At 38.3% G+C, this 27,384-nt stretch overlaps 1 protein-coding gene across 3 annotated transcripts; it reads left to right on the top strand.

The window, feature by feature from the left end:
• The first annotated feature begins 1,753 nt into the window (after positions 1 to 1,753).
• NUDT4 (nudix hydrolase 4) lies at positions 1,754 to 24,081 on the top strand. Of its 3 annotated transcripts, XM_063308885.1 has the most exons (6): positions 1,757 to 2,325; positions 7,883 to 8,062; positions 13,277 to 13,387; positions 13,976 to 14,020; positions 19,262 to 19,349; positions 21,179 to 24,081. In XM_063308885.1, exons 3-6 carry the CDS (start codon positions 13,334 to 13,336, stop codon positions 21,379 to 21,381), a joined length of 390 nt encoding a protein of 129 aa, XP_063164955.1. In that variant the 5' UTR covers positions 1,757 to 2,325; positions 7,883 to 8,062; positions 13,277 to 13,333; the 3' UTR covers positions 21,382 to 24,081. The 3 variants fall into 3 exon arrangements, with proteins under 3 accessions (XP_063164954.1, XP_063164955.1, XP_063164953.1); XM_063308884.1 differs by lacking the exon at positions 7,883 to 8,062 and having other exon boundaries at positions 1,754 to 2,325; positions 19,265 to 19,349; XM_063308883.1 differs by lacking the exon at positions 7,883 to 8,062.
• The last annotated feature ends 3,303 nt before the right edge of the window (positions 24,082 to 27,384 follow it).

Below are 27,384 nucleotides of genomic sequence, written 5' to 3'. Positions count from 1 at the left end.
AGTTCTCATGGCGGTATTCACACCACATACTAGCTGATGGCTTAATGAATTAGCCCCATTGTTTGGATTCATACTACAGAGTGGTCTACAAGGTAGCCAACTATATTTTAGTCTACTGTGCTGAGTGAAACCAGCCACTGACAGGTTTCCTACATGCCACATCGTGATTTGTTATCAAGGGTTTACTGAACAAACCATTAGCTGGGTTTGCATGCATGTTAGACCACAAACTAACAACAATGTCTGAGTCCATACAACATGCTAAACCAAAACCAAACAACCCATATGGTGGTTTGTGTGATTCTGAATGCAGCATACCAGTGATTCTGCCGAGCTTAGAACTGAGTTCCTTTCCAAATACCTGCTGTGTTAGATCCTTTGCAGTACATTAGTAAAAGACAAAAGCAACAGTGAATAAAGCATTCACTGTAGCATTTTGAATACAAAAACTGTTCATTGTTCCAAGCTGGGAAAAGGTCATGGTGGAACCACTAATAACTATAAACAGATCTTGATCAAGGGGCATGTTACCATAAATAAAGGACTTCAGGGCATTTCTGCCACTTGCAGTTCCCAACACTTACAGTATTTTGTTTATCATCATTATTAGAGGATGATTTGATTTCTTCATTTTTTCTGTAATAAGCAACTTACTTATATTCCAGAAATTACTTCCATGTATCCATTACTCGTATAAGTATAAAATGTTGTATAAAATTTATCTAACTTAGCATCATTTCCCCTAAAGGAGGAACTAAATGCATGGAGTCATTTTCTTCTGACCTTGCATCCTAAATACTACTGAAGCATGACACTCCGACCCTCCCTCCAGCCTGTTCAGCAACTTGACTTGTAGCAATAAAATCGCATGAACACAAAAGGTATGAGATTCTACCAGCTGAAAGCACAGGTGCCCACATCCAAACTATAAAATGAATGGATAATCTCAAATGGATATTTTAAAAACTGTTTCACAATTAACTTGCAGGGAATTTGCAGCACTGAGCAAAAGTGCAGTGATAAATAAGCAAAGTTTAGTTAGCACAGCAGATCGGATTCTCACAAGCTAGGTTTACATGTGGTGGCTAGATATGCCCTAGTGTTTTGTACAAATCCAGACAATGGGGTGAGTTATTTCAGTAAATCGCAGTTCATCATGGGTTAGCGTGCTGTGCAAATATAGCCAACGAAAGGCGAGCCTAACTACTAGCAGGAAAGAGACGGATGAAAGCTTTGTCAGAGAGCAACCTCTCCTTCCTACCCATTCACCTTTTTTACGCGGCAGAGAATTAGGTGCGATGAAACTATAGCGTGCTTAAGACTACGAAAGAAGTCCTTATCTTTTACTAGCTAATCTGGCTCCGGGCGCAGTAGCGCTATCCATATCGACCTTTTTCCACCCTGAAGAACAACGGCGCTGCCGGCTGTGGACAATGGATCCTGTAGAGCTTTTCAGTAGGAAAAGCCGGAATCAGAGGGGAAGAAGCGGCAGCGGGTCCCCTTTCACAAAACCACGCCCTCTATCCGCTCGCTTCACTCTCGCTCCCTCGGAGCCAAGCGATGGACGGGATTGAGCGCAGCCGACTCAGGGAGGAAGGGTGGGCGATGGCCGTTAGCCACGCCCCTTCCCGGCCCCTCTCCCCGCCTCCCCCAGCTTCCCTGAATTAGTTCGAGCATCAACCAAGCCCCCTTCCCTCTTCCCTCCCTCGTCTCGCCCCTCGGAGGCGGGTCCGGCGCCTGCGCAGTGAGTGCGAGAGGCCGGGAGGTTGCGGGCGGGTGGAGGGATGTGCGTTACAGTTAAATAGTGGATACAGCGCCGCAGGAGCGGCGCTTTCTAGGGACCGGATGAGGGGCAGGGACTGAGTGAAGCGGGAGGAGCTGCGGCCGGAGGGAGCGCTCGGGCCGGGTCGCAGCTGCAGCGCTGAGGAGACGGAGGCGGCCGGCAGAGACAGACAGACGGCGGGGCTCCATGGCGCGGCGTGGGTTCCTGAGTGGCCGCGGTGTCGCCAGCTCCTCCGCCACAGCTGTGCGTGGCGCTCGGTTTCCCTGAGGGGCGCTCGCCTTCTCTCCTGACGAGGAAAAAGGGTTCTCTCGACCCATCGCGGTGCTCGGGTTGGACCGGAGAGAGAAGGGGACACCGGGGCCTCTCTCGTCGTCCGCTTCCCTCCCATACGGGCGGGCGTGCCGGGGGCTGGAGTAGGCGGCGGCGGCGGCGTTCCTGTCTCTATGATGAAATTCAAGCCAAACCAGACGCGGACCTACGACCGGGAGGGCTTCAAGAAGCGGGCGGCATGCTTGTGTTTCCGCAGCGAGAGGGAGGATGAGGTGAGAGCCGGAGTCTGGAAGGTTTCGGCGTGTGGCGGGACGGCTTGGAAGAGGACGGAAGAAGTCGGGGTCTATCCCTGCCCTCGGCTCCTTGTCGGAGTCGGGGCTACGCGGCTGCCGCGCCCAGAGCCGCTCGCTTCTTCCTTCCCTCCTTCGCCGCCGGCCATCAGTCCGTTCGGCTCCTTTGTGTGCGGCGTCTGCCCAAAGGACTTGGCTTGTCGCCCCCTTGCGAGCCCCGTCGGTCCCTGCCCTGCTCCTTCGCTGGCGTTGCTGATGGGGAGCCAAGATTTGGCTGCCTGAGAAATAATCCTTCCCTCTCCCAGACCAGCCGGACTGGCGGTTTTGGGGTGCTGGGGCTGCGGCTCGTCAGTGGGCGTGGGCACAAGCCCTCCGCGGGCAGCGTTAGCTGGCAGCTCGGGGGCTACCGCGTGGGTGGGGGAGGAGAGGTGTGAATGGCCCACGTGTGTGAGAGACTAAGACCTCTAGCAGGTCAGCTACCCCGTGGGTGAGACTGGAACCAATGTGCTTTCAGCACTGCGCATCTTTATATCCTGCCGCTAGCCGGACAGATCTGGCTGTCTCCGAAAACCGCAGGGGCCGAGTTCAACGACGTCTTTAGAGACGGGCGATCAAGTTGCTTTTGAGACCGTCACCGTTTTTACAGAAAGGCCCTTCCCTCCTCCCCTGATTTCTAAAGCAGACAGGTAGGCGGCAGTAGTTCCTATTTATGCAACCGTAATCTATGAAACTTCCTCCTGGCGATTTCCCTGCCCCATCTTTGTCACTTTGTTCTGAATGGCTGTATAAAACCTGTAATAGCTGAGTAACGATTTTCTGTTAAATTATAAAGCAGGTAGTTCAAAGGTAAGAAACTGGCTTGAAGCATGATATGTGATGTGCTTACATAAATATCTGGGTTAAAATCCATGGATAGATAGATTTGTTTTCATATACATCTAAGTACTAGTTGAAATTGCATAATACATGGTGCAGTATAATCTAATAGCACTTTGAACAGCCATATTTTGCCTCAAAAATATGTTTGTGTACACACATGTATGTGCAAAATTGCTTTGACTACCATCTTCCTCTAGTTAGGGATTTCATAACTGTTTGCAATAGTATGGATGACCATTAGATGGCAACAAAAAGTCAGGGTTTTCCATATTACTTGGATGTCGTTTAGTGAATATCAGGATTTTTGCATTCCAGGGGTGGTAGCCATTACTCTTACATGTCAAACTGCTAGAAAGGTTTTAGCAGTTCCAGAGAACCACCGTTGGCAAAGAAAATATTGTTGGTATTGATACCTTAAACTAATTTTTAAAAAAGTCCTGAAAATCTTAATACTTGAGTAATTGCCATTGAATTCATCCTTATTTTTTTTGAGCTAACATAGATTTTAAAAATCAGCTCCATTCCGTTATAACTTTTACCTATCACTTCTCAGATTTATTCAAAGTGAGATGATGGTCTGCTGAGGATAAACTTAACAACAAGGCAGTATACTGTGTGTCCCTTATTTTATTGCTTATTTTATTAGCAATGTATAAGAAACAACTTTAGAGAATTTTGAATTTCAGATTCAAAAAGTCAGTTCTCTATTTCTTAAAGTACAGTATATACAGGTAATCCTTGCTTAATGACCACAATTGGGACCGGAATTTAGGTTGCTAAGCAATGCAGTCATTAAGCAAACCCAGACCTGATTTTGCGGTGGTCATTAAGCGAATCACATGTTCATTCAGGGAACCACATGATCATTAAGTAAATCATATGGTTCCCTATTGAGTTTGCTTATCAGAAGCCAGCTGGGAAAGTCAAAAATGGCAATCGCGTGACCGCGGGATGCTGCAACCATTGTAAATGTGTGACGGTTGCTAAGTGCCCAAATAGCAATCACGTGACTGTGGGAATGCTGCAGTGGCCGTAAGTGCAAGGAATGGTCATAAGCCAGGTTTTTCCAGCTCCGTCATAAGTCCAGATGGTCGCTAAATGAATGGTTGTTAAGCAAGGACTACCTGTAATCAAATATTTTCCCTATATCTTTGAGGAGTAGCAAGCGTTAATTGCAATTTGAAGGTGATGTGGGAAAAAAAAATTCTTCATAATACAACATTCACATAGTGGTCTTGTCATATAAGCTATAAGTAAATCTGCAAAAAGGCTTAGCTGTATCAACTTGCCATAATTTTATAATGCACTTGTAACACTCCAGTATTGTTATATCTTACTGGTGAAAAACATATGCTGTTAGGAGACTCTATGCAGAATAACAAGATTTTATTAAATAAAGTGGCTAATGACTATAACTATAGTTATATAGCTATTACATAGGGTTATAGCTTTACTTTATTTTTTTTTTCCTTTTCCCCACCAATCTTATAACATGTTAATGTTAGTGATGGTAATTACAGTGTTGTATCTGTGCAGGACCATTTGGACACCCTTCCTACCTTATTGGTATAAACTTTATTAAAAAGTAGATTTTAAAATTTACATTTTCATTTATGCTAACTGAATTGAAGAAATTCAGTTATTAGAGAGATGGCTGGGGAAAAAGTCAGTTATTGGAGATACGTTCACATAAACAATCACTGCAGGAGTCTTTTGGATCCAAAAAGGACTTGAGTACCAAAGTACGTAAGATTTTATTCTATATATTACCAGACCATCCACTAAGGATGATCATGCAATCCTATTCATATTATGAATATTTAGAACTCTGCCATCTAAAAAGAATAGACACAGTCATTCTTCTCATTAAAAAAAAACAACCCTTACTTACACTGCTTGATAGCTTTGGACTTTAAAGAGCTTGATGTGTTAATTAAAATAATCTTGTATAGCTTAGACCTGCAATGTGGCCCCACATGGGTCAGCGATCCATACATCACCCCTGCCTATTCAATTTAACATGCCGCACAATGAAATGCTAGCATCTTCCCACCCACCCCCACCCCCACCCCCACCCCCACCCCCAAGAATGAGTAGAACCTGTATCAAAAGTACTCCTAGAAACTAAAAACTCTGAGTGGCTGCAGCTGCTCGTGCTTCATTTGAAAGTATATCCATGTATCCAGAAAAAGATAAGCTGAGTGATAGAGTTCATCTGGGAGAGCCATTGAGGAAGATAGGAATAAATTTACCAGGCTGCCTTCTGAAAATCTTCAATCTACCATTACCGCCTAAGCCCTTCGTTTTGTACAAGTGTCCATGGTATGTTCTCAAATTTATGTCATATAAAATTGGATCCTTTTACTTGGATTTATTCTAAGTCTAAAGTGAGGCAGTCATAAATCCTAATTTAAGTAGTCCGAAAGATACAAATGCTACCTAACCAAAGATTATGGTTTATTTTTCTAAGAAGTGCAGAACAAACAATTTTACTGTAGCAGCCAATTAATAAATGTGCTTATTCAGAAGCAAATTGATTTGAAATCTGAATCTGTCCTGTACGATAGGAATATGAAAGCATTCGACTGTCCCTTCTATATGGCAATCAGAACATCTTCTATTCATGTGAAATTTCTAGATGCAAATTATGTCTAAATATTGCTTTGTAGAGGGTTACAATCATAATCTAAGGCAACACAAGTGGATTCCTAATTACATTTCATTACACTGATTGATGATAACCACATTAGATAAGCCCATGCTTTTGTATTGTGAGAATGCAAAAATGCTATTGAAGTCTAGCATACCTGTGTTGTCTTGACAATATGGTCTTGCCATAATTAAGCTTCTCAGATGTGTTTAAAACTGTAGAGGGAGCTGTTGCTGTACTAAAAGTGAAGTACTCAGCAAGTTTTAGTTGTATGTATAAGCTTGAATAATTTACTTTGAAGTAGAGAAACAATAACTATAAGGCACATCTTACTACTAACCTGTTGAACAGTTTTACTTTTCTGAATAGTTTGGCAGATCCACTCCATAAACTTCACAGAAACAGGGACCAAAGTATTTAATGAAGATAAAGGTCTGGCGATAATGAACTAATCTGTTACGTTTTCAGGAATTGTAGCAACAATTGTATGTCTTAATGTTACATTAGAAGAAACTTAGTATATTCTTAAATAAACAATACAGTTCTCTTCTTAAGAGGATATTCTATCTCAGAAAACTTTGTATGGAACTGCTTATTCATGCCAATTCCTGTGTTCTGTTTCAGTTCTCTGAAACAAGTCTAAACCGTCATAACGAAAGCAAAGAATTTGTAGGTGCTGAGAAAAATATAAATCAAACTGTTTTTTATAAATGACAAATGACAAAAAGTTGAATCCTTTTAAAGCGATCGTCACATTTTGATTTTCAAAGCAGTTTTTGTAACATGAAGTATTGTACCTGTTGGCTGCTGGTTGTAAGAAACTGCTTGTGATTTTCATTTGGCTTCTGCAGAGGTGTTAGAACTACTTGCTTCCAGTAATGAAGAAGAAGTATTTCTGCATCTCTTAACAGGATTGAAATAACACGTATTTTACATAGGGATATTCTAGTTGGCAGGTGCGCTTCCTCACAATATGAAAATCCCTGTTGTATTGCCCTTTTCCATTTTGTGGAAAATCTTTGTACAGAGATGCACTTTTCAACATTTTAAATTTAACTCATATTCCTGAAACCATGTTATGACAAAACAGCTTCTGTATGAAAGAGTCTTTGAAGATCATTCAGATTAAAGCATAATTTTGTGGATGAAATGCTATGAATGTCTGTGGCAGTAGAAAAAAGAGCTGGCCTCTTACCTTACAAAAGCTCAGGATTACTTAATGTATCTGAGCTTTAAATATTGTCTGACCTATCTGGAATGTTGCCATTTTTCTCCCGATGTATGGGCGTCATTCTGTTTGTATGTGACTTTGCCAAGTTAATAACAGTGCTATGTGAAGCTGCATTGTTTTTCTGTCTGTCTTGCTTGGATTGAAATATGAAATACTTCAGTAGTTCATGCATAGAACTGGAACTAGTTGTAATAGTTTGGGGCTTAAAAACATTGGGCAGCTGCAGTCATTTAGTCTGGACTTGCAAATGTCTAGGTTAAAATCTTGCAGCTTGACTTTGATATATGTGAATGCCTATAAAGGATTTGGATGATCAATAATTATAATATAAATTAAATGAGAATATTACGTTTGGAGGTGATGCTATATATCCTTCATAGTAGCTGAAGGACCCATATTTTTTTAATCAGAACTGTGGACTGTTAAAACTTTGTTCTAGATTTCTAGAGCTATTTGAAATAAGCATGGTTAATGCTGCAATCATTTCAGTAATCTAAAGATAGTATGAGCTCCCATATGGGTTCATGCATCACACTGAGTCATAAAGGTATCACATTACGGCTTATCACAATGTATGATTCTAGTCTCTGCATTGTATTTGTTTCATGGCATCTATTCTGTTGTGAAATAACTTTGGAGCTTCATGAGAAAAGGTGGTATTTCTAAATTAAAAAGATGCTTGAGAACAAAAAAATTGAATGCTTAGAGCTCTCCCTTTCCCACAGAAATAGGCATGTCCAGTACTGTGGACTGAACATAGCTTCTTTTGTGTTTTACAGTGCTGTGATTTCTCCCTCAAACTTTGAAAAGTAGTGTGCAAATAATTTGCTGTGGAAGAGCAACAAATGAGTGACATGAATCCAGGGTTGTGGTGATTATTCGCTCTTAGAAGAATCTTTAGTTTGCTGAGGAATAAGATTTTGACAAAAGTTTTCATTAGACTTGACTCCAGTGGGACTGTGAGTAACGTTTTAATATTACATATGCACATTGTGCTTTATTCCCAACCAGACAGTTAAACATTAATATAATAGTAGCCAGCAATTCTGTTAAATGTGTTCAAGGCATTCATTCAAATAGAATTATTCTTGCATACATTTGGAATTAAGCACATTTTGGGGGTTGTAGTTTTGACATACCCAGATTTATGCCATGTAGTTCTTAGATAGCCAGCGCATCTTTTAAAAGATACATATAATACACTATAGTCAAACCTTTTGGAAAACTAAATGTACTATGTATATACATAGAGTAGTTCTTTAAAAAATGTCATATTTGGCATAACTAGGTAATTGTATTGTAATTGTATGTTTGGTCTAGTGGTTAAGGCTGCAGGCTAGAAACCAGGAGGCTGTGAGTTCTAGTCCCTCCTTAGGCATGAAAGCCAGCTGGGTGACTTTGGGCCAGTCACACTCTCTCCAACTCACCTCACAGGGTTGTTGTTGTGGGGAAAAGAGGAGGAGGAAGGAGTATTAGGTATGTTCCCCACCTTATTTGTAAAAATAATAAAGGCAGGATAAAAAATAAAAAATTGCATTTCAAATTACAGGTAGTTACAGTTATAACATGTTTGCATTAGTCAAACCCTACGTCAGGTATTCTGAATATTCATTTTAAGAAAGATTATAAAAAACTGGAATAAGTCCAGAGAAGGACAATATGAATAATCGAGGACTGGAAACTAAATTTTGTGAGGAGAGACTAAGAGAATGGAGTATGTATGTTCTTGAGAAAGGAAGACTTCAATAGTATACATTCAAGTGCACATAATATTCTTGGGTATCTAAATGGGCATCATATTGAAGTCTTTTCTTCACAATAAAAGCAGTTCAGAAGTAAACCAGTTACCAAAGAAAGTAAGGAATTCCCCTTCATTAGATATGCTCAGGCAGAAGCTGGACAACCATTTATTGTGTATGCTTTAAATTGGATTTCTGCGCTGAACAAAAGACATCTAAGTGGCTTAAACGGTTCCTTTCAGCTCTATGATTTTATAACGATTTTGTGATAAATTAATGCTTTGATCTTTAAATAATGCTACTTATATTTTGAAAACTGATTTTGACTATAGGAATGCAAATTCAGTTTAAATAAAATCTTAATACAAATAATTTGTTTCACTGCTTACATTTTCTCTATTGAGCTAGGGGTGGTCACTCAAAACAGTGCCATGTTTTGATAGTTTGTGGATCTGAATCTTATATAATGGTACAAAGTTGCATTTTCAAGCTTAAGGCAGGCCAAACAATGACTCCTTCCTTGTATTAATAATTGGGATCTCTGATCACAGGCTGAACAATATAAATGCTGAATGAAACATTTTCATTAAGCTGGATATTTTGATCCAGAAAAATAATCAGAGTCATTATTGTTGGTGGTCACTCATATGAGTACAAAAACAAATTGTCCTTCATTGAGGGGAAAAAAAGTTTAATCTGGCTAAAAGACATGTTTTCTGATATAACTATAGAAGTTCTGCTGGATGAAAGAAAAATAAGCTTAAAATAATGTGTCTAAAATTGAAGAAATAAATAGAAGTCTAAGAACTATAACGTGCCTTGCTGTGACCACGGTATCAGACACTGTAAGTGATAACAGCTAAATGTGGTGAGTAGTATATACACTGTTGGTACAGAATAATTTCAATAGTGCATTCTGTTTTAAAGCTATTTAGTTGAATAAAATTGTATAAACAAAAATATAGTTCCCTTCATAAGCACTAAAATTTATAATTCTGAAGGACGCATACTGTGAACAAAGTTTTTTTTTCAACAAAATTAACCAGTATATTCTAAAACCATGCTTAATTATATATCCACAAGCTACTTCATCTTACTGAGGAAGATTTATTTTATTTTTTTAATTTCTATAGCCACGCATCTCAACAAGTGACTCTGGGCAGCTGTTTAATTTGTGCTGCCATTTGAGAAGAAATAGAAAATAAATCATGCACTGATTATTTTTTAAAAATCTAATACAAACTATGTACAATATTCAAACATGGCTGAATTCATTCACATTAGTTGATGTGATGCCTTTATTTCCCCTTGCCTTTATTTCCCCTTGGCCTCATGCAAGATGTATCTGACAATAGTTAAATGATCTGCATAGATATAATTTGTTTGTTGTTAAGGTGGCTAAAGGTTAGATGTGTAAGCAAATATAATATAAGAACAGTATCCAGTATGAGAATAGAAGATAGAAACTTACTGTTTGGCAGAAAAGGGACTATTAAAGGTGCAAGCCAGTTTTCTCCAACCTTGTACCCTCAAATGTGTTGGAGTGGCAACTCCTAGAATTCCCTATCAACGTGGCTATAGGATTGTGGACTTACTGTCCTGGTACATTAGGAAGACTGACATAGGCAAGAGAGCATAACTGAAACAATGACTTTTCTGTGGCTTGACAACCTATATAAACATGTAAATAACTGAATCCTTAGAGTTTACATTTCATTTTCATAGCTCTGTTAACTTAAAATTACGTGTTGTTTGCCTATATTAATGTTATTCTATGCTACTTTGATCTTACAAAATCTCACCATCAGATTTTAAATTTAAGTCATAAAACATCAAGTTTAGGAACATTTTCCTGATTTAATAGTTAGCATCATCTGGTTCCACTTTTCTTCCTAGAAGTCAGCCCGGCTAGAAACCAGGAGACTGAGGGTTCTAGTCCTGCCTTAGGCGTGAAAGCCAGCTGGATGACCTTGGGCCAGTCACACACTCAGCCCAACTCACCTCACAGGGTGGTGGTTGTGGGGAAAATAGGAGGAAGGCATATTAGGTATGTTTGCTGCCATGAGTTATTTATAAAATAATAAAGGTGGGATAATAAATAAATAACCCCATGGCTGTGAGTACAGTGAATAAAATACACCCTATGCCATTATTACCGTTGTGTGGATGGATTGTTAATGCTTTCCTGTACTGTGTAGCAACTCCATGGCCATAATGCTAAAGAGGAGAAGCTGGAACAGTTGGTGAGTTCTTCATTTGCATATAAAGTCACTTAGAATCATGGAGTTACAAGGGACCTTGGAGGTCTTCTAATCCAATCCTCTGCCCAGGGCACAGATCCTCAGAACATAAGAAACAAATGGCTGTCCAACCTTTGCTTGAAAACTTCCAGTGATGGAGTACCCATGACTCCAGGAGGTTTTCCTCTTGTATTTGATATTGCCACAGATTTGGTTCCCTCGGTTCTTAGGAATTGGATGAGGGAAACTTAGTAGTTTGTTTGGACTTTTCAGAAGCCTTTGATTCATTAGCTTTGATGTCCATGTAGACAGCTTGTCTGATTTAGACTTGGAATGCTGCATTAACAGTAGTTTTGGTCCTTACTCTTGGACTATGTTCACAAGGTAGAGTTAGGGGACAGTTGTTGAGCATCATAGTCAATAGTGCTTCATAGATTTATCTCTGTAAGGACTACTGCAATAACTTCGTTGTTTTTCAGATAAGACAAAAGTAGTGTGAATAATGAAACTATTGGAAAGCAGAATTCAGAAGTACAGAGTAAAGTAACCCCAATACACTAGGATATATTCTTCTAAAGCCTTGCTTGAGGATAGGAGTTTGGTTTCTTCTGGAAAACATTATGTTCCACTTAAAAAAAACTTAAATTCATAGCTTAGGAATACATCTGATACTGTTCTGTTTCCTAATTTTTTTAGGTGGGAGTAATAGTAAGAAATTCATTTGCATAATTATATTTAGTGAATTAGATTTGGAAACAAATATACAAGCTTATAGTGTGCCTAGATTATTGCAGTGCATTTATATGAAGTGTTACTCTTAAAGAATATCCAAAAGTTTACACAAGTGCATAATCTCACAGGTAGACTAATAGTGTATGGTATCAAAATCTTGTTATCTAGTAGTGAAAATAGGGGTATGCTGTTCTTTGTACAGTATCAAAAGCAAAAAAAGGCATGGGTGCACATATCACACCTCTCGTATCTCCTTAAAGAACCTACATTTTTTCTGGGCTCACACAGCTGCTTAACCCTACAAAAATAATGAATTTGAATTAAGGAGTGTTGACAGCACACTTAGGCCTACTCCAAGGCACTCCTCATACCCTATTGGCACCTCCTTAACTCAAATGTATGGGCAGGGAGTACTCTACCATGCAAGCCCAGGAAAAGATACAGGGTCTTTAAGAAGTCTTCATCAGGTTGTACATGTCCATGTCCAATCTGAAATACCATTTTAGCTTCAGATACAAAACACAGCATCTCCCTAACTGAAATATTTGTACTGATTTTCTGTCTAGTCCCACAGGTTCAAAATGAATAAAAGAGTCGCTTAGGTCGTCAGTGACAGGAATGTCCATGTCCGTGGCATTCAGTCCACAAGAGAATAGACAAGTCCAGCCCATAGATTGAAGACCTGAGTCTAACAAGATCAAGTGACATTATGAGATCAGAGTATGCAGTAAGTGAGAGTCAAGGAGCATAGGCAAGCTGGTTCAGGATATCACATACTTTTGCTTAATCATGATGTAATTTCCAATAACCTGGCTAATATCCAGTGTGACTGCTTGTGCTCTAGACAGCTGAGCCCCTGTGTTTCTAGATTTCCAGCTCTCAAGAGAAAAGCTATTTAAGGAACCTGGTCTTCTAATCAGACATTTTGTGTCATTCTTTTCTTTGGCACATTCATGGACTTGTTTTAGCATCAGAAATCAGAATGGTGGATCTGTGCAGCTGGAAGAGATTAAAAACTATCAAAGTTCCATTCTAACATTTGTCTTAATTAATCTCCTAATTTGACAAAGACAGTGTCAGGTTTAATTCAAGTTGTTGGTTGTAACCATTACAACCTTAAGTTGTTGAAAGCTATACCTTGCTGTCAGAGGGACTGCTTATCTCATTATAAACCAGTTACATTAAGATACACTGAAATCTGTTTGAGGATGCTGTCATTGCAAGACCTACATATTGTCATGTGGGAAATTTCTTCAGTTGTTGTTTCTAAAGTTGGAATATACTCAGTTACAATTAGTTTTTGTAGTTTTTTTAAGAACCGTTGAGACATGTCTCTTTAACTTGGCCTTTTAAATTACTTTCTCTGCTTTATCATTTCAGGATAGTATTATTTGTTGTATGCTACTTTGGTCTCTTAGAAAAAGGATGACATAAATATTAATTACAGTACTTTTACTCATAGGTGTTATTAGTAAGCAGTAGCCGGTACCCAGATCAGTGGATTGTTCCAGGTGGAGGAATGGAACCTGAAGAAGAACCAGGTGGTGCTGCTGTCAGAGAAGTCTATGAAGAGGTAAAATAATTCAAAACTCTGTTTGAAATAATGTGTGGCTGTTCTTTCAGGATCTTTACTACTAATTTATTCCTTCTGGTAGGTAAGGTAGAAAAGACTCATACTTAACATACATTACAATCTAGAAAGAATCTTTCCTACATTTCCAGCCAATAAGTATGCTAGAACAGTTACATACTAGACTCAGCTGAATGAAAATACCATAGTGCTACTAGATAGATGTATAATATCCCTTTATGATAGAACCAGTGAATTTAGCAAGATCAAGAAGCCAAAACAATGCTTCTCAAGAATATGATTCTTGTCAAGTATTTTCTTGAAGAACAAAACTGGTTACTATTTGTTTTAAATGTGCTAAATTTCTGCATACTCAAACCTGCCTCATTAGTTACATGCTTCCTACATATAAGTCCTATGAAAGTAATTGAACAGAAGCTTTGTTGGAAACCTCTGTTTAAATTGAACCTAACTGCTAGAATTGCACAGTGGTGGTGGTTCCCCTCCCCACAAAAAAACACACCCTCCTATAAATTACATTGTAGGAATCCAATGTATTTTTTAAAAAGTCTGATTATCTATTTCCTGCAGGCTGGAGTAAAAGGAAAACTTGGAAGATTGTTGGGAATATTTGAGGTGAGCCTTTTTAAATTTTCTTGGAAATATATTCTAGAAAATTAGTGTGTAGTTCTGCTTATGAGGGGCAGGAGGAAACATCCAAAATTTCTTGAATGAAGAACTGATAATTTAAAATCATTGGATTTCTTTATTTTCCATTGAAAGCAATGAGAATAAGGCTATGCATTTGAAGGAAGCACTCTGCTAAACACTTGGGTAAAGTAAACATGGCTATTAGAAGACTTGCAAAGCAGTCCCAGGTTGCCCATGCTTGCATGCATCCATGGCTGCTTTGCTTTGTTGGCAGTCCCAGTGGAAGTGTTCGGTATAGACATACATACCCACAAACGGGACAGCTTTCAAAGCAGAATACAGTTGCTTTAACTCTTCAAGGAAAGGGGTTCCGCTTGTGCTAACACATTTGTGAAGAGCCCATTGAATGCTTTTCTGTGAAAGGCTTATACAACAGAGATAATTAACTTTTGTCCATTTGCTGGGCAAAGCATGTTCTGTTAAATCCCATAATCCACTGTTGTGAATTCAATAGATGCAATTGATGGAGCCACATTTGTAGCATTTATATTTCTCTTGCCAAGCAGGCAAGGAAAACTAGTATCTATTTCTAGTATTGGCAAACTCATTCTAGACTTCTATAATATTCATAAAATTATACATTTCACTTTTTTCTCATTTGTTACCTTGTTTCTGTAATGACTGATAACTTTTAATATCAGCCATACCGACTTCATTTTGTTGTATATATGTACGTGCTCATCACATTATTCCCCTTGGGGTTAGGGTAAGCAGTTTTATGCAAAGGGGCAGAAGAAGAGAAAGAAATAGTAAGCAAAATAAACTGAAGATGTGACATAAAAAAGAACAGGAAATATAGCTAAATCCAGTTCACACCTCTAGCATTCACTATACCTCTCCATATATTTATATCCTTGCAAATTGTCCTACTTTCTACCATATGCCTGCAATGTTTCATACATTATCTTTTGTTCTTTAAACTTCTCGGTTCTCCTTTTGAGGATCTCGTTAACTCCATGCAACCATTACGTTCTCAGTATTCACCTTCTTCTCAACCCCTTCACCCTTTAATAGATTTGTTTTGCACTTCACTTTTCGATTCCCTGTGTGTGACCAAACTACTACATCAACATACTTCCTTTGTACTGGTCACAGACTTTTATATTCAGAACATTAATTTTGCATCTTTTCATTCTTGACCCTACCTTTTCCTTGTTTTACTACACCTGCTGATTAAGTACTTCATTTCCACAGCATTCAACTTACTTTTGTTTCTCCAGATACACCCAGTGTTCACTTCCATATAACAAAGTGGACAAAAGCATACTCTTATATGCACCAGCTTTTGCTGCATCTGCTTCTTTTGACAAATATTCATTCCTTGCATCAAATCATATACTATCCATTATCTTTCTACCAGCATTTATGTTAAATGCTATACTCATGTACCCAACCAATATACTTCTAACCTCACAAGTATCCTTTATACACTTGTCCATAAAAACATTGAAGTGTTGTTTTCATCACACATCCTTGTCTTTTTCCTTGCTGTGTCTATTTACTTTATCATATCCTCATATTCATACAGTTTTCAGGTACCTTTTCACGAGCAAATAACTGCTATGTACACCATATGCCCAATATAAAGTTGCACTGCACTGGTCAAATTTTGTTTATTCTTCCCTTCTTTACCCTTTCAGCCAGAATTCTGTCAGGCACACTTGACAAACACATCTTAACTGTAGTTTTTGCATTCAATTTGTTACTTTTCTTTTTGGAAGAATGCCATTCTTTCTCCTTATACAATAATTTGCTTCCAGGTCCAATTCAAGGTGTTGGTTATCACCTTTAAAGCCCTACATGGCATGGGGCCAGGTTACGTGAGGGACCGCCTCATCCCCGTTACATCTACCCCCCCCCCCGATCTTGCAGAGAGGGCATGCTGAGAACCCCATCGGTAAGAGAATTCCATCTGGCAGGGTCCAGGAGGCGGGCCTTCTCTGCAGTAGCGCCCGCCCTTTGGAACATCCTGCCCCCGGAAGTGAGGCTAGCCCTATCGCTCCTGGCCTTTCGGAGAAACTTGAAGACCTGGCTTTGTCAGCTGGCCTGGGGCGGGGTTGGTTAGTGCCTTTAAGTGCCCCTTCCACATGAAGACTGAATGAGATACAGCCATCAGGACTTTATTTTTATTTATATTATTAATAATACGTAATTTTATAATGTATTTTATATATTTATTGTTTTACTGAGTATTTTGTTGTAAACCGCCCAGAGTCCCTCTGGTGGGAGGAGATGGGTGGTGACAAATTTGATAAATAAATAAATAATCAGGCAGAGGTACAGTTTTTGCAACCTAGTAAACAAGTAACACAGCTATTCCATAAGCTAATCACATCCGTATTTTAACATTTCTTCTATCACGCTATATCTGCAGCCTTACAATATTTTGACATTCTGTGTTTATTACATATTTTTGAAAACCATTTTTATGGACATTAACATTTATAGCATTTATTTCGATTCCACTATCATCATCATTCCCATACGAATCTCTCTAAAATAATTCATTTCAGTATCCCTTAGTTCATTTTTATCTCAAATCATTTCATCGCTTTTATTTTTAACATTTTTTTCTTTATACAGAACACATACTTTGTTTCAAGGGTCATTCTTTCACTCTAGTTTTTTTTTTTCACTTCTCATATCTTTTTTTTCGCAAATAGAAGTCTGTCCCACATTCAGACTTTTCTCTAAGCAAATATTGACCAAAAAAATCCCCATTTCTTTCATTCTGGAGCCTCTAAATTGCCCATTTTTTAATGCTTTTGTCTTCCCAGCCATCCACTCAAGTCATCTAATTAATCTGCCCCCCACCCCATCATATTCATTAAGAACATTTCATAATTTCCCCAGATTGTTACACAAAGGCTATCATTGGCTTCCATTACGACTATTCAGTGGAGCATAAGCTGTAATTATCACCAACCTGTGGGGATCTGTTTTTGTATACACACCAGATAATCTACATAACAGCAGTTCATACTTTTGGATGTAAATCTCAACTCTCTCATTCATAATGGAACCTGTGCCATCACCTTCTTCCATGTGCTCATCAACTCTGCTCTACACAGATGGGCCACTATCCTTCAGATTTATTCTTTCCATTTCTTTGTTTCATAAAAATTCAACATACCTATTTTTCTTTCATTTGTTAATTCATGCTATTTAACATTTACTTCTTATATTTCAAGTCACAGTCTTCTATGGTTTTCGCTAGAGGGGCCCATAAATACTGTAATAAGTATAGATTAGGTTTTTGTTGTTTATTCGTTCAGTCGCTTCCGACTCTTCGTGACTTCATGGACCAGCCCACGCCAGAGCTTCCTGTCGGTCGTCGCCTCCCTTAGGGACAAGTCCGTCACCTCTAGAATATCATCTATCCATCTTGCCCTTGGTCAGCCCCTCTTCCTTTTGCCTTCCACTCTCCCTAGCATCAGCATCTTTTCCAAGGTGTCCTGTCTTCTCATTATGTGGCCAAAGTATTTCAGTTTTGCCTTTAATACCATTCCCTCAAGTGAGCAGTCTGGCTTTATTTCCTGGAGGATGGACTGGTTTGATCTTCTTGCAGTCCAAGGCACTCTCAGAATTTTCCTCCAACACCAGAGTTCAAACGCATCTATCTTCCTTCTCTCAGCCTTCCTTATGGTCCAGCTCTCACAGCCATATGTTACTACTGGGAACACCATTGCTTTAACTATGTGGACCTTCGTTGTCAGTGTGATGTCTCTGCTCTTGACTATTTTATCGAGATTTGTCATTGCTCTTCTCCCAAGGATTAAACGTCTTCTGATTTCCTGACTGCAGTCAGCATCTGCAGTAATCTTCGCACCTAGAAATACAAAGTCTTTCACTGCCTCTACGTTTTCTCCCTCTATTTGCCAGTTATCAATCAAGCTGGTTGCCATAATCTTGGTTTTATTGAGGTTTAGCTGCAAGCCAGCTTTTGCACTTTCTTCTTTCACCTTCATCATAAGGCTCCTCAGTTCCTCTTCGCTTTCAGCCATCAAAGTGGTATCATCTGCATATCTGAGATGGTTAATGTTTCTTCCAGCAATTTTAACTCCAGCCTTGGATTCCTCAAGCCCAGCATGTCGCACATGTGTTCTGCGTACAAGTTGAATAGGTAGGATGAGAGTATACAACCCTGCCGTACTCCTTTCCCAATCTTAAACCAGTCCGTTGTTCCGTTATAAAGATTCCTCAGGAGGCAGACAAGATGACTTGGTATCCCCATATCACTAAGGACTTGCCACAATTTGTTATGGTCCACACAGTCAAAGGCTTTAGAATAGTCAATAAAACAGAAACAGATGTTTTTCTGAAACTCCCTGGCTTTTTCCATGATCCAGTGGATATTGGCAATTTGGTCCCTAGTTCCTCTGCCTTTTCTAAACCCAGCTTGTACATCTGGCAATTCTCCCTCCATGAATTGCTGAAGTCTACCTTGCAGGATCTTGAGCATTACCTTACTGGCATGTGAAATGAGTGCCACTATTCGATAGTTTGAACATTCTTTAGCATTTCCCTTTTTTGGTATGGGGATATAAGTTGATGTTTTCCAATCTGATGGCCATTCTTGTGTTTTCCAAATTTGCTGGCATTACCTTGACAGCATTATCTTGCAAGATTTTGAACAGTTCAGCTGGGATACCGTCATCTCCTGCTGCCTTGTTATTAGCAATGCTTCTCAAGGCCCATTCAACCTCACTCTTCAGGATGTCTGGCTCTAGCTCACTGACCACACCATCAAAGCTATCCCTGATATTGTTATCCTTCCTATACTGGCCTCAATCATATTTGTGCCACATGCAGCACTCATTGCTAAAATTAAAGACAGAATCACACAGGTCCGGCACACTTTGGTAGTATACAACAAGTTCAGCCCCAGCTCAGTTTTACCCAAGTATGCTCATGTTGTTCTATGAAAGCTTGGAGTTCTAATCATACCATAACCTGCATCCTACTAGCTAGAAGGTACATACTGTACAGTATCCTGAATCATCAAATTCAGAATCTTTTGTTTTTATGGATTTATGCAAATTCATGAATGTTAACCACCTTGAGTACTGTTTTACCATGGAGAAATGGGATGTAAATAATGTTAATACATCTCTGATACTGCAAATGTGAAGTAAAATATTTCTGTTATCTTTTTTTATACTAAAGCAGAATCAAGACCGGAAGCATAGGACTTATGTTTATGTTCTTACAGTGACTGAAATCCTGGAAGACTGGGAAGATTCAGTAAATATAGGCAAGCCTTTTTCTGCCTTATATATGCTAACCTTTTAAAACTAATGAGTATAGAATGTTATTTTTGGGAAATGTTCTCTCAAGTTGCAATTTCATGTCATTTAAGTTAAAGGCACAATTTCAAATGTTCGAAGTGAACCAAAAAACGGTTAACACTAAAGATAGATGGTCTGTGATGTATGTTGGAGGTAAAAAAATTCCTGCTGTACAAGGTAATCACTTGTAATAGAAACTCACTGTAAAAACCAGAATACTGTATTTTAATGAACTAGAACCAAGATTAAAGGGGAGAGGAATACACAAGCATGTTATTGGCAAGGGAGCAAATCAACAACCTAAATCACACAGTAAATTTCAGTTTCAATTAAAATCAGGCCCAACTGTTAGTTTTTCACATTAAGAAACTATATCTGTTTATACCTCCAAATGCTAAAGGTCCTTATTTGTCTTAAAGATCCTAAGATGTACATAAAAATTTCATATACAGAGATGAAAATCTTGGCTGCCTACAAGCAGTAACCTTGTTTCTCAGAATTGTTATAAGCTTTTCTTACATCTGTCTGTCTGTCTATATCAGCAAGTGTAGAAAAATACTGTTAAAAAGTTCTTGTGGGGTGAAACTTGTTTATAAATTATATTGGTTGAGAGACAAACAGTGAATTGGCCAAATTTGCTGATGATGCTACGTTGTTTAAAATAAAAAGGGAATTGTGTGGTATGCCAAAGGATTTCTCCAAATGTAGTGAATAGGTCTCTGAATGACATAGATCTGTGTGCTCACTTGTGAAGTCATACCTACAGTATTGTAGCATAAAAACTCACTAATCATCAGGAGAAGAATAAAACATTGAAAGAGGTTTAGAAAAAAGCAATGACAAAAGTGTATATGTGTTTTGACAGAGGGTAAAGGAAGACTTGAAAACAATCTGATCAAGTTGTCTTGGAGTTCTGTAGGTGATATAATCTTCCAGGCTTTTCCCCCCTCTTATTTTATTGTTGTTGATATATTTAATAGCACTGTATATGTATCAAATACTTATTACCGTCATAGATCAGCATATGTACAACTTTGTTAAATTTATTTATCATGATATATACATATAATAAATTTGAAATATAAAATAAATAATATAGTTCTGCTAGGTGGTTCTTAATTGAATCTGGCCAGAGGGTTAGGATTAACTTGGCAAACAGCTATGCCTTTTATTGCTACCTTAGGTAATTTATTTATTAAAGCACATTAGACGTTCAGAACATTACTTGGGAATGAAAGGGTGACATGATAGAAATAAAAAATCACAAAAGGAAAGTTTTTCTCCTCAGTTATCAGAATCAATCATCTATTAAAACTAAACGCAGGGAGATTAATGATTGATAATAGGAAACACATATTTACACAACATACAATTAAAATACAGAATTCAGTCAGTCATTTGATGGCTATCGGCAATCAGCAAGTTTTAAGAGAGACTAAATAGGATTTTTACTATTGATCTTGAGGCCTCTATTATCTCTTGAGTCATACAAAATATAAACCTGTTAGGAAATATGGGAAGGGCTAGCTATCTCATATGCGTGCTTGTTAGCTTTTTGAAGGCATTATTTTGGCCACCATGTTCTGTGGAATACCAGACTATATTAGCCTTTGGTCTCACCCAGAAAGTATATTAAGAATGAATCTTGAGATTTTTGGAGTGTCTGGGTCATATTTCCATATGCAGCATTGTTAAATAATGAAAGCAAGGAACTTTAGAAGTTATAATACTAGTGATAAAAATGTTAAGTTTCAAGCAAGCTAGACCTTAAAATACTATTTTTCTGTCCTCACAGGAAGGAAGAGGGAATGGTTTAAAGTTGAGGATGCAATCAAGGTCCTTCAGTGTCACAAGCCTGTGCATGCAGAGTATTTGGAAAAATTGAAACTTGGGTGTCCATCTACCAATGGAAATTCTGTAGTTTCTTCCCATCCTGATAACAATTCTCTATATGTTACTTCGGCACAAACTTCTGGGCTACCATCTACTATAAGATAAATTCTGAGTTACTTTTTCATGTTTTTCCATCACAAGTAGAAATGTAGTAGTGATCCTGTACTATGTGTATTGTAATCAAAATCTTGAGTCCATGAATAGTTTATGTTCAGTCTTTTTTTTTTAGCAATGTATTTTGGCAAATCAAAGCCATACAGGGATTTTTAAAGATGCCTTAAATGGTCCTCTTTGGTTTTTAAACATAGTACCTAATTTAAAGAGTGAATTTATAACTTGACATTTGAGTTTGACTTAATTCTGTTTCTTAAACTTTCTAAAAATCAAATCGTTTTATTGCTTTACCGTATCCATTGTTATTTCCCAACATCCAGATTAAATTAGCTGGAGGAGTTAAAAGGCAGTGAAACCAACAAAGTGCCTTCAGTGTTAAAGTTCCTCCTTTAAAAAATGTTTTACATAAAAATCATATTCAGAGCATAAAAATGTTGTCTTAATTTTTATCAGTTCTTCATGTTTAAAGATTTTGGCCAAACAGGCAGATATCACAAAATGCCATTTTTTTTCACTTTTTTCTGCCTCTTGCCCAAGTTAGCATTCACTTCCTTTGCAGTTCCAGCAGGTTTACTTAATTACTGGAGACCATTCCAACTTTTTCCAGTCACTTTACAGATTATGTGAATCATATTATTATTTGGAAGATAACTGCTTTGAGGGTTTTTTTTAAAAAGGGTGGAGCAAGGAGGACAGATCTAGGTATTGAAATGTTTTCATAGCTGCCGCTAAAACATGCATGTTTTGACTCTAAACTGTACAAGTTCTAATTTCACCATTTTGAAAAAGCATCTACACTAAGTTTCCATTTTTCTGTAAAGACAGAGTTTTGGTTGAGGTAAACTACTTCTTTTGTAAAAACTTTTCACATTCTTTCTATGTAACATAAACGCACTGTAAATAATTCAACAGATGTAAAGTGTAAAGTGGAAAGTAAATGTAATGTAAATACTATTGTTCACCCATCTGGGTTGCCTCCTTTGACTTTCATGTCTTAATAGTGACATAGCAAGCAGAAATGTCAATAGCTCAATTTCTTTAATAGCTATATCTTCACTAACAGATTTTCTGTTTATCACACAGCTGTTAAAGGGACAACAGTCATGTCTGAAAAAAGGTGGGGACTGTACACATTATGTAAAAATGCTGCTATGAATTAACCACTTGCTGTTACAATTTTTTAAAAAAACTTAGTGTCATAACTTTTCCTCTAGAAAGATGGAAATAATGTGCCATATGAATGAACTTAAACAAGGAACATCTGTAAAATGTTTGAACAGTTGTGAGTTTTCATTTAAGAACAAGCTAAATAGGAGTAGTAGGATTGATATGAACATCTGCCATGGGTTAGAACATCGAAATGTTACTAGCTTAGATGATTGTGGGGAATCATAGGGCACAATTAGTTTCAAAGAGCCTTATGTAAAGTCAAAATGAGAATACAGATTTAATACAAAACCCCTATTATACTAATTGGACTGGGGGAGTGGTTGGTTAAAAGTAATACACAATTGCAATAAACAATCCTAAATTGGCCCTTCAGGCCCATGTTTCTGTTCATTATTCAATAGTTTACTGACCATATGGTTGTAAAAGTGAGAATATGTCTCACATTATCATAGTGATGAACAGAACAGCAAGCTCAGTCTGTAGTTCTTAACTATTTTTTTCATCTCAACATTTATTTTTAGAATATAAACTAATTCAAGCTAATAGAAACTGCATATTAGTAATGCATGATTATTTTGGTTTCTACCATTATATACTATGTAAAATTGTACAGTTTATGCTAACTAAATCAAAGGCAAGTGCTTATAAATACTTAAGGCTGCCGTGCCACATAGTTACACTGATGTACAGATCTCTTCAGCCTATGCAATTTAAAATAATGACGCCTTCAGATTTCTGACATCTCTCTTGCAACATGATACACAGGAATAAGAAATATCCATTGTTCAGTTTCCTGAATTTACAAGTTTATTAATAAACATTAACATTCTTTAATTCTATAGTTTGTAGGCTGTGTAGTGCTTTGAAATTGGTTTAGGAAAAATATATGGTTGCCAGACAAGTGCTCAGTTTGTGCTCCAAAGCACATATTCTAAACCGAATCCAAAGAAATCCATAGCTGTAATAATTTGCAGGTATAGGCTGGGCAATAGGTATGTCAAATATAATAGCAGAAACCTCTTGCCAAGATAAAAAGTTTTATAATTAAAAGGGGCATGGTTTCCTATGAAATATCAAAGCATTCAAGGTGTATATAGTGAAATACTCTTGTAGAACTAGGATGTAGAACAAAACCTCTTTAGTGACCTGCAGATGGTCACTAAACTAAACCTACAGCTGGTTTCCCAGAGAGAGGAATGGAAGTTGATTTGGATGTTCATGTGCTAGATGTTTCTTAGAGAACAGGTAGGTGGGAACATGTCTTATAAACAGTGCAAGAGGTGACAGAAACAAAAATTAAAATCTCAAATGTTTACTGCAAGCTACCCAGAGCTGCTATTAAAATGTTTGAAACAATTGTTCAACATGCTTCTGAAAGCGCACAAACACAAGGGAAACTACACCATTCAAACTGTAAACATTTTGAGCTGAGCATGGCTTTCTTTTAAAGACTGATGTAAGAATTTTGACTTTTTATATCTCAAAGAAATCTCAAATAAAAAAATAAACAATTTCCAAAGACTGCTGTTCCTTTTTACAAAGTTTAGTGTTAACTATTAAATAGTGCTTCACCTGGTCTAAAATCCACAAAGACACTGCTATAACAGAAGGCAGGTTCAACCCATCTGGCTAGCCCTATCAATTCACACTAAGTCCTAATCAAAAATGCTCTTCTATCAAAAGTGCTTCTCATTGTAAACTTTGTAAGTGGAGAGCCATGTTGGTCTGTGCTGACAAAATATCAGGAGCCTGGTAACAGCTTTTCCAAGGACCAATAAGTTTTATTAAAAGGCATAAGCTTTCATGAGCTGCAGTTCACTTCACCAAATGCCCTTGGAGGGAGTATGGCAATAATCTTTGTAACCCATGTAATATGTAGACTGTAAAGAGATCTTCACTTTCTGTCCTTTAGGAATATGTCCTGTTTGCGCTTGCTTAGAAAAATATGTATCTGTCATTTTCTTGTTAAGTTCAGAGATTGCCAGTTGGAAAAGTTGCTACCAGACTCCTGATACTATCTGACCAAAACAATGATTATTTTTATTGCCTTATTAGCTAAAAAAAATTCTAAGCTGCTAGCTGTGGGGAAGGTAACGAAGCACAGAAATAGCATTTATGACTATTCTGTATTGCCTACAGAACACCCAAGGCTCAATCTACAGCACCTGCGGTTTGATCAGATGCTGAGGAAGATGACTTGATCTGGAGAGTTACGCTGCTTAGTAATAGGGTGTGCAATGCTTGGGATTTGATTCAAAAGAGGCATTTTGGTATGCAGTCATCTCTTCCAGGACCATGTGTGTATCAGAAGGAGGCTTCTTCTGCAGTCAGACAATCTTTGAAATGCCTAAAAAAAAAAAAAAACTCACACACCAGCTCAGAGAGGGACTCCCATTCAGGTTTGCTGCCTCAGGTTGTGACAGCAATGATTTCTCTCATTGTGGCCTTCCACAGTGTTCATCCTCAGTCTTGCTCCTCCTCACTCCCACCGTAACAGTGGCATGAGGAGGTATAAAGAAAGTCAGAATCACTGCAAAAGCAAGGAGGCAGGCAGCAGGTTCAAGCAACAGCAAAGCCCATGCAAGTCTCTCTAATGACAGCTGGATCAGGCACAGCCTCAGTAGCTAACTTGCTCCAGTCAAAGTGATCAGGAAGGCTTTCCTCAGCCTCTGGGCTTGTAAGGGAAAGAGAGAAACCAAGATTTCAAGAACCAGCTATTTTGGTGAATTCGGATTTCCCTGATTTTTGACCCTTTTCTCTGGAAAGAGACATCCAGGCCCTAATTGGATCTGAGGAAGAGCGGGAGGGGGGGATCTGGATCAGAAGCATCTCCAACCAATCTCTCACAGAATAGACTCTTTAAAGCAATGTTATAATAATAATAAAAAATAAAAGTATTCAGTTCTGAGTCAAGAGTCCCTTCCTTTTCCACAATTCTTCACCAATCTGATCATTAAGGAATAAAAGGATCCTGTAAAGCCAAGAACTCACCTACTACTCTGGCCAGCAAGTTCTATCTCCTTGCAAAAAAAAAAAAATAGCTATGCTGGCCATAGACAAACCTAGATCAGTGTTATCTTAAGTATTGTAGGTGGTCTTCCTCAGACTCAAACAATCACCAGGCCAAACGGTACTGAGAATTCTGTATAATACAAGCAGCAGTGCAAACAGCAGCAAACTCAAATATGATCAAAATTTCAGTTCTCTGGCTTTGAGCCTTACTCCCAGAGGTACCAACAGAGGCGAGACATCTGAAAGAGAATTGAAACAAGCTAGTGAGCATCTCAGAATTCTTGTACCCCATCCATGGCCAGCCTCCAGTTTGCTGCAAGAGCCAACAGAGCTTCAGATATAGAAATAAGTTGGAGGTTATGGCTCAAATATTGGGAAGTAGTCAACTTCACATCTAAGGAAAAACATGCATGCAAACCATTCCTGTAAAGACAGCTGTTTGGCAATTCCCCGATTCCAGTGGTGGTCAAATTTAGGGATCAGAAGAAGTCACTGCACATAGCCCAAAAGAAGTACGAATCCAGATCAAGGAAGAAATCCTTATTCAGCCTTTGACATCTTTGTTTGCTCCAGGGAATAAACAAATTAACTTTTACTGGTCCTCCAAATGACAAGCCTGAAGACAACCTGTGTTCTAGAATTAACAGTGCAAATTTAAAGAAAATGAAATTTTGATTCACTTGGTAGAGCAGCTCCACTGATTGATGGAACTGGGCCCTAGAGTACTAGAGACAACCAAAAGAATGCTACAGGCCATCAGACACTGCCAAACATAGGAACCACACACCAGATGCTAGTGGAGGAACTCTTTTCATGAGTCTTCCCCACAAGCTGAACTTCAGAACCCTAAATTGCACCTGTAGTCTGGGTGTACAAAGAAGCAAAAACTTTGTCACAAGAACAAAAAAACAAAAACAGAATGGCAGTAGGAATCACTACAGCTGATGTAAATAAAAACAAATTCATGACACCATGTCTGTGCCTGCAATCTTCATGTCTTGGATGTGAAGACTGGAGGCACAGACATGGTGCGATGAGTCCGTTTTCATTCACATCAGCTACAGTGGTTCCTACTGCTATTCCAGTAGTACATATCTAACAGAATGCATATATGACTGAAAATTCTGGAGGAAGCGAAGCAGTTCCTATGCTGATGGCTAAAACTTTACAAACTTATCAAAAATCATCTCAAGAAGTAATCAAACATACCAATCATCATGCAGTCTATCTCCAGAACAGGTTGTAGCAGAGATCATGGCCTCAGCATGGATCTATACATGTTTCAAAGATGGGTAGTCCTACAGATTTAAGCTATGATACCAAGATGACCTGACAATCCATAATAAATCGTAATACTTCTTTTTAAAAAAATCTGCCCAAACTTGCAGTTTTTACATACCACATATGTGCAAGCTAGTAACGCACTGGGTACCTGGAATATACTTGAACTACACTCTAGAAACCAGAAAGCCAAATTGTTTGTGTTATAAAAGTCAGAGACCAAGACCAGAAACACTTCTCACACTCCATCATTACCAACACAATAAGCATACTTTTCACTGGCACACAGAAACCTATTCATAAAGATATTGCCATCCATTTGAGAGCCTGCAACATCAACAGCACTAAAAGCATGAGCCTTGTTAATGGATTTTTGTAGGGCAGCTATGTGGACTAGTCCTCCCAGGTTGTCAGTCACTACAAAGTGAAATGGCTTTCATTAACTGCACTGTTAAAGAAACAGATTGTAATATAAATTTCCTTGTTCTAATTTTTAGGATCAAGATTAATGATTGTCAACTCTAACCTGCA

This window comes from Candoia aspera, chromosome 7, assembly GCF_035149785.1.
Source record: "Candoia aspera isolate rCanAsp1 chromosome 7, rCanAsp1.hap2, whole genome shotgun sequence".
Lineage (NCBI taxonomy): Eukaryota > Metazoa > Chordata > Lepidosauria > Squamata > Boidae > Candoia > Candoia aspera.
The sequence above is the reverse complement of the archived record's forward strand: the minus strand, read 5'-3'. Positions and strand labels throughout refer to the sequence as shown.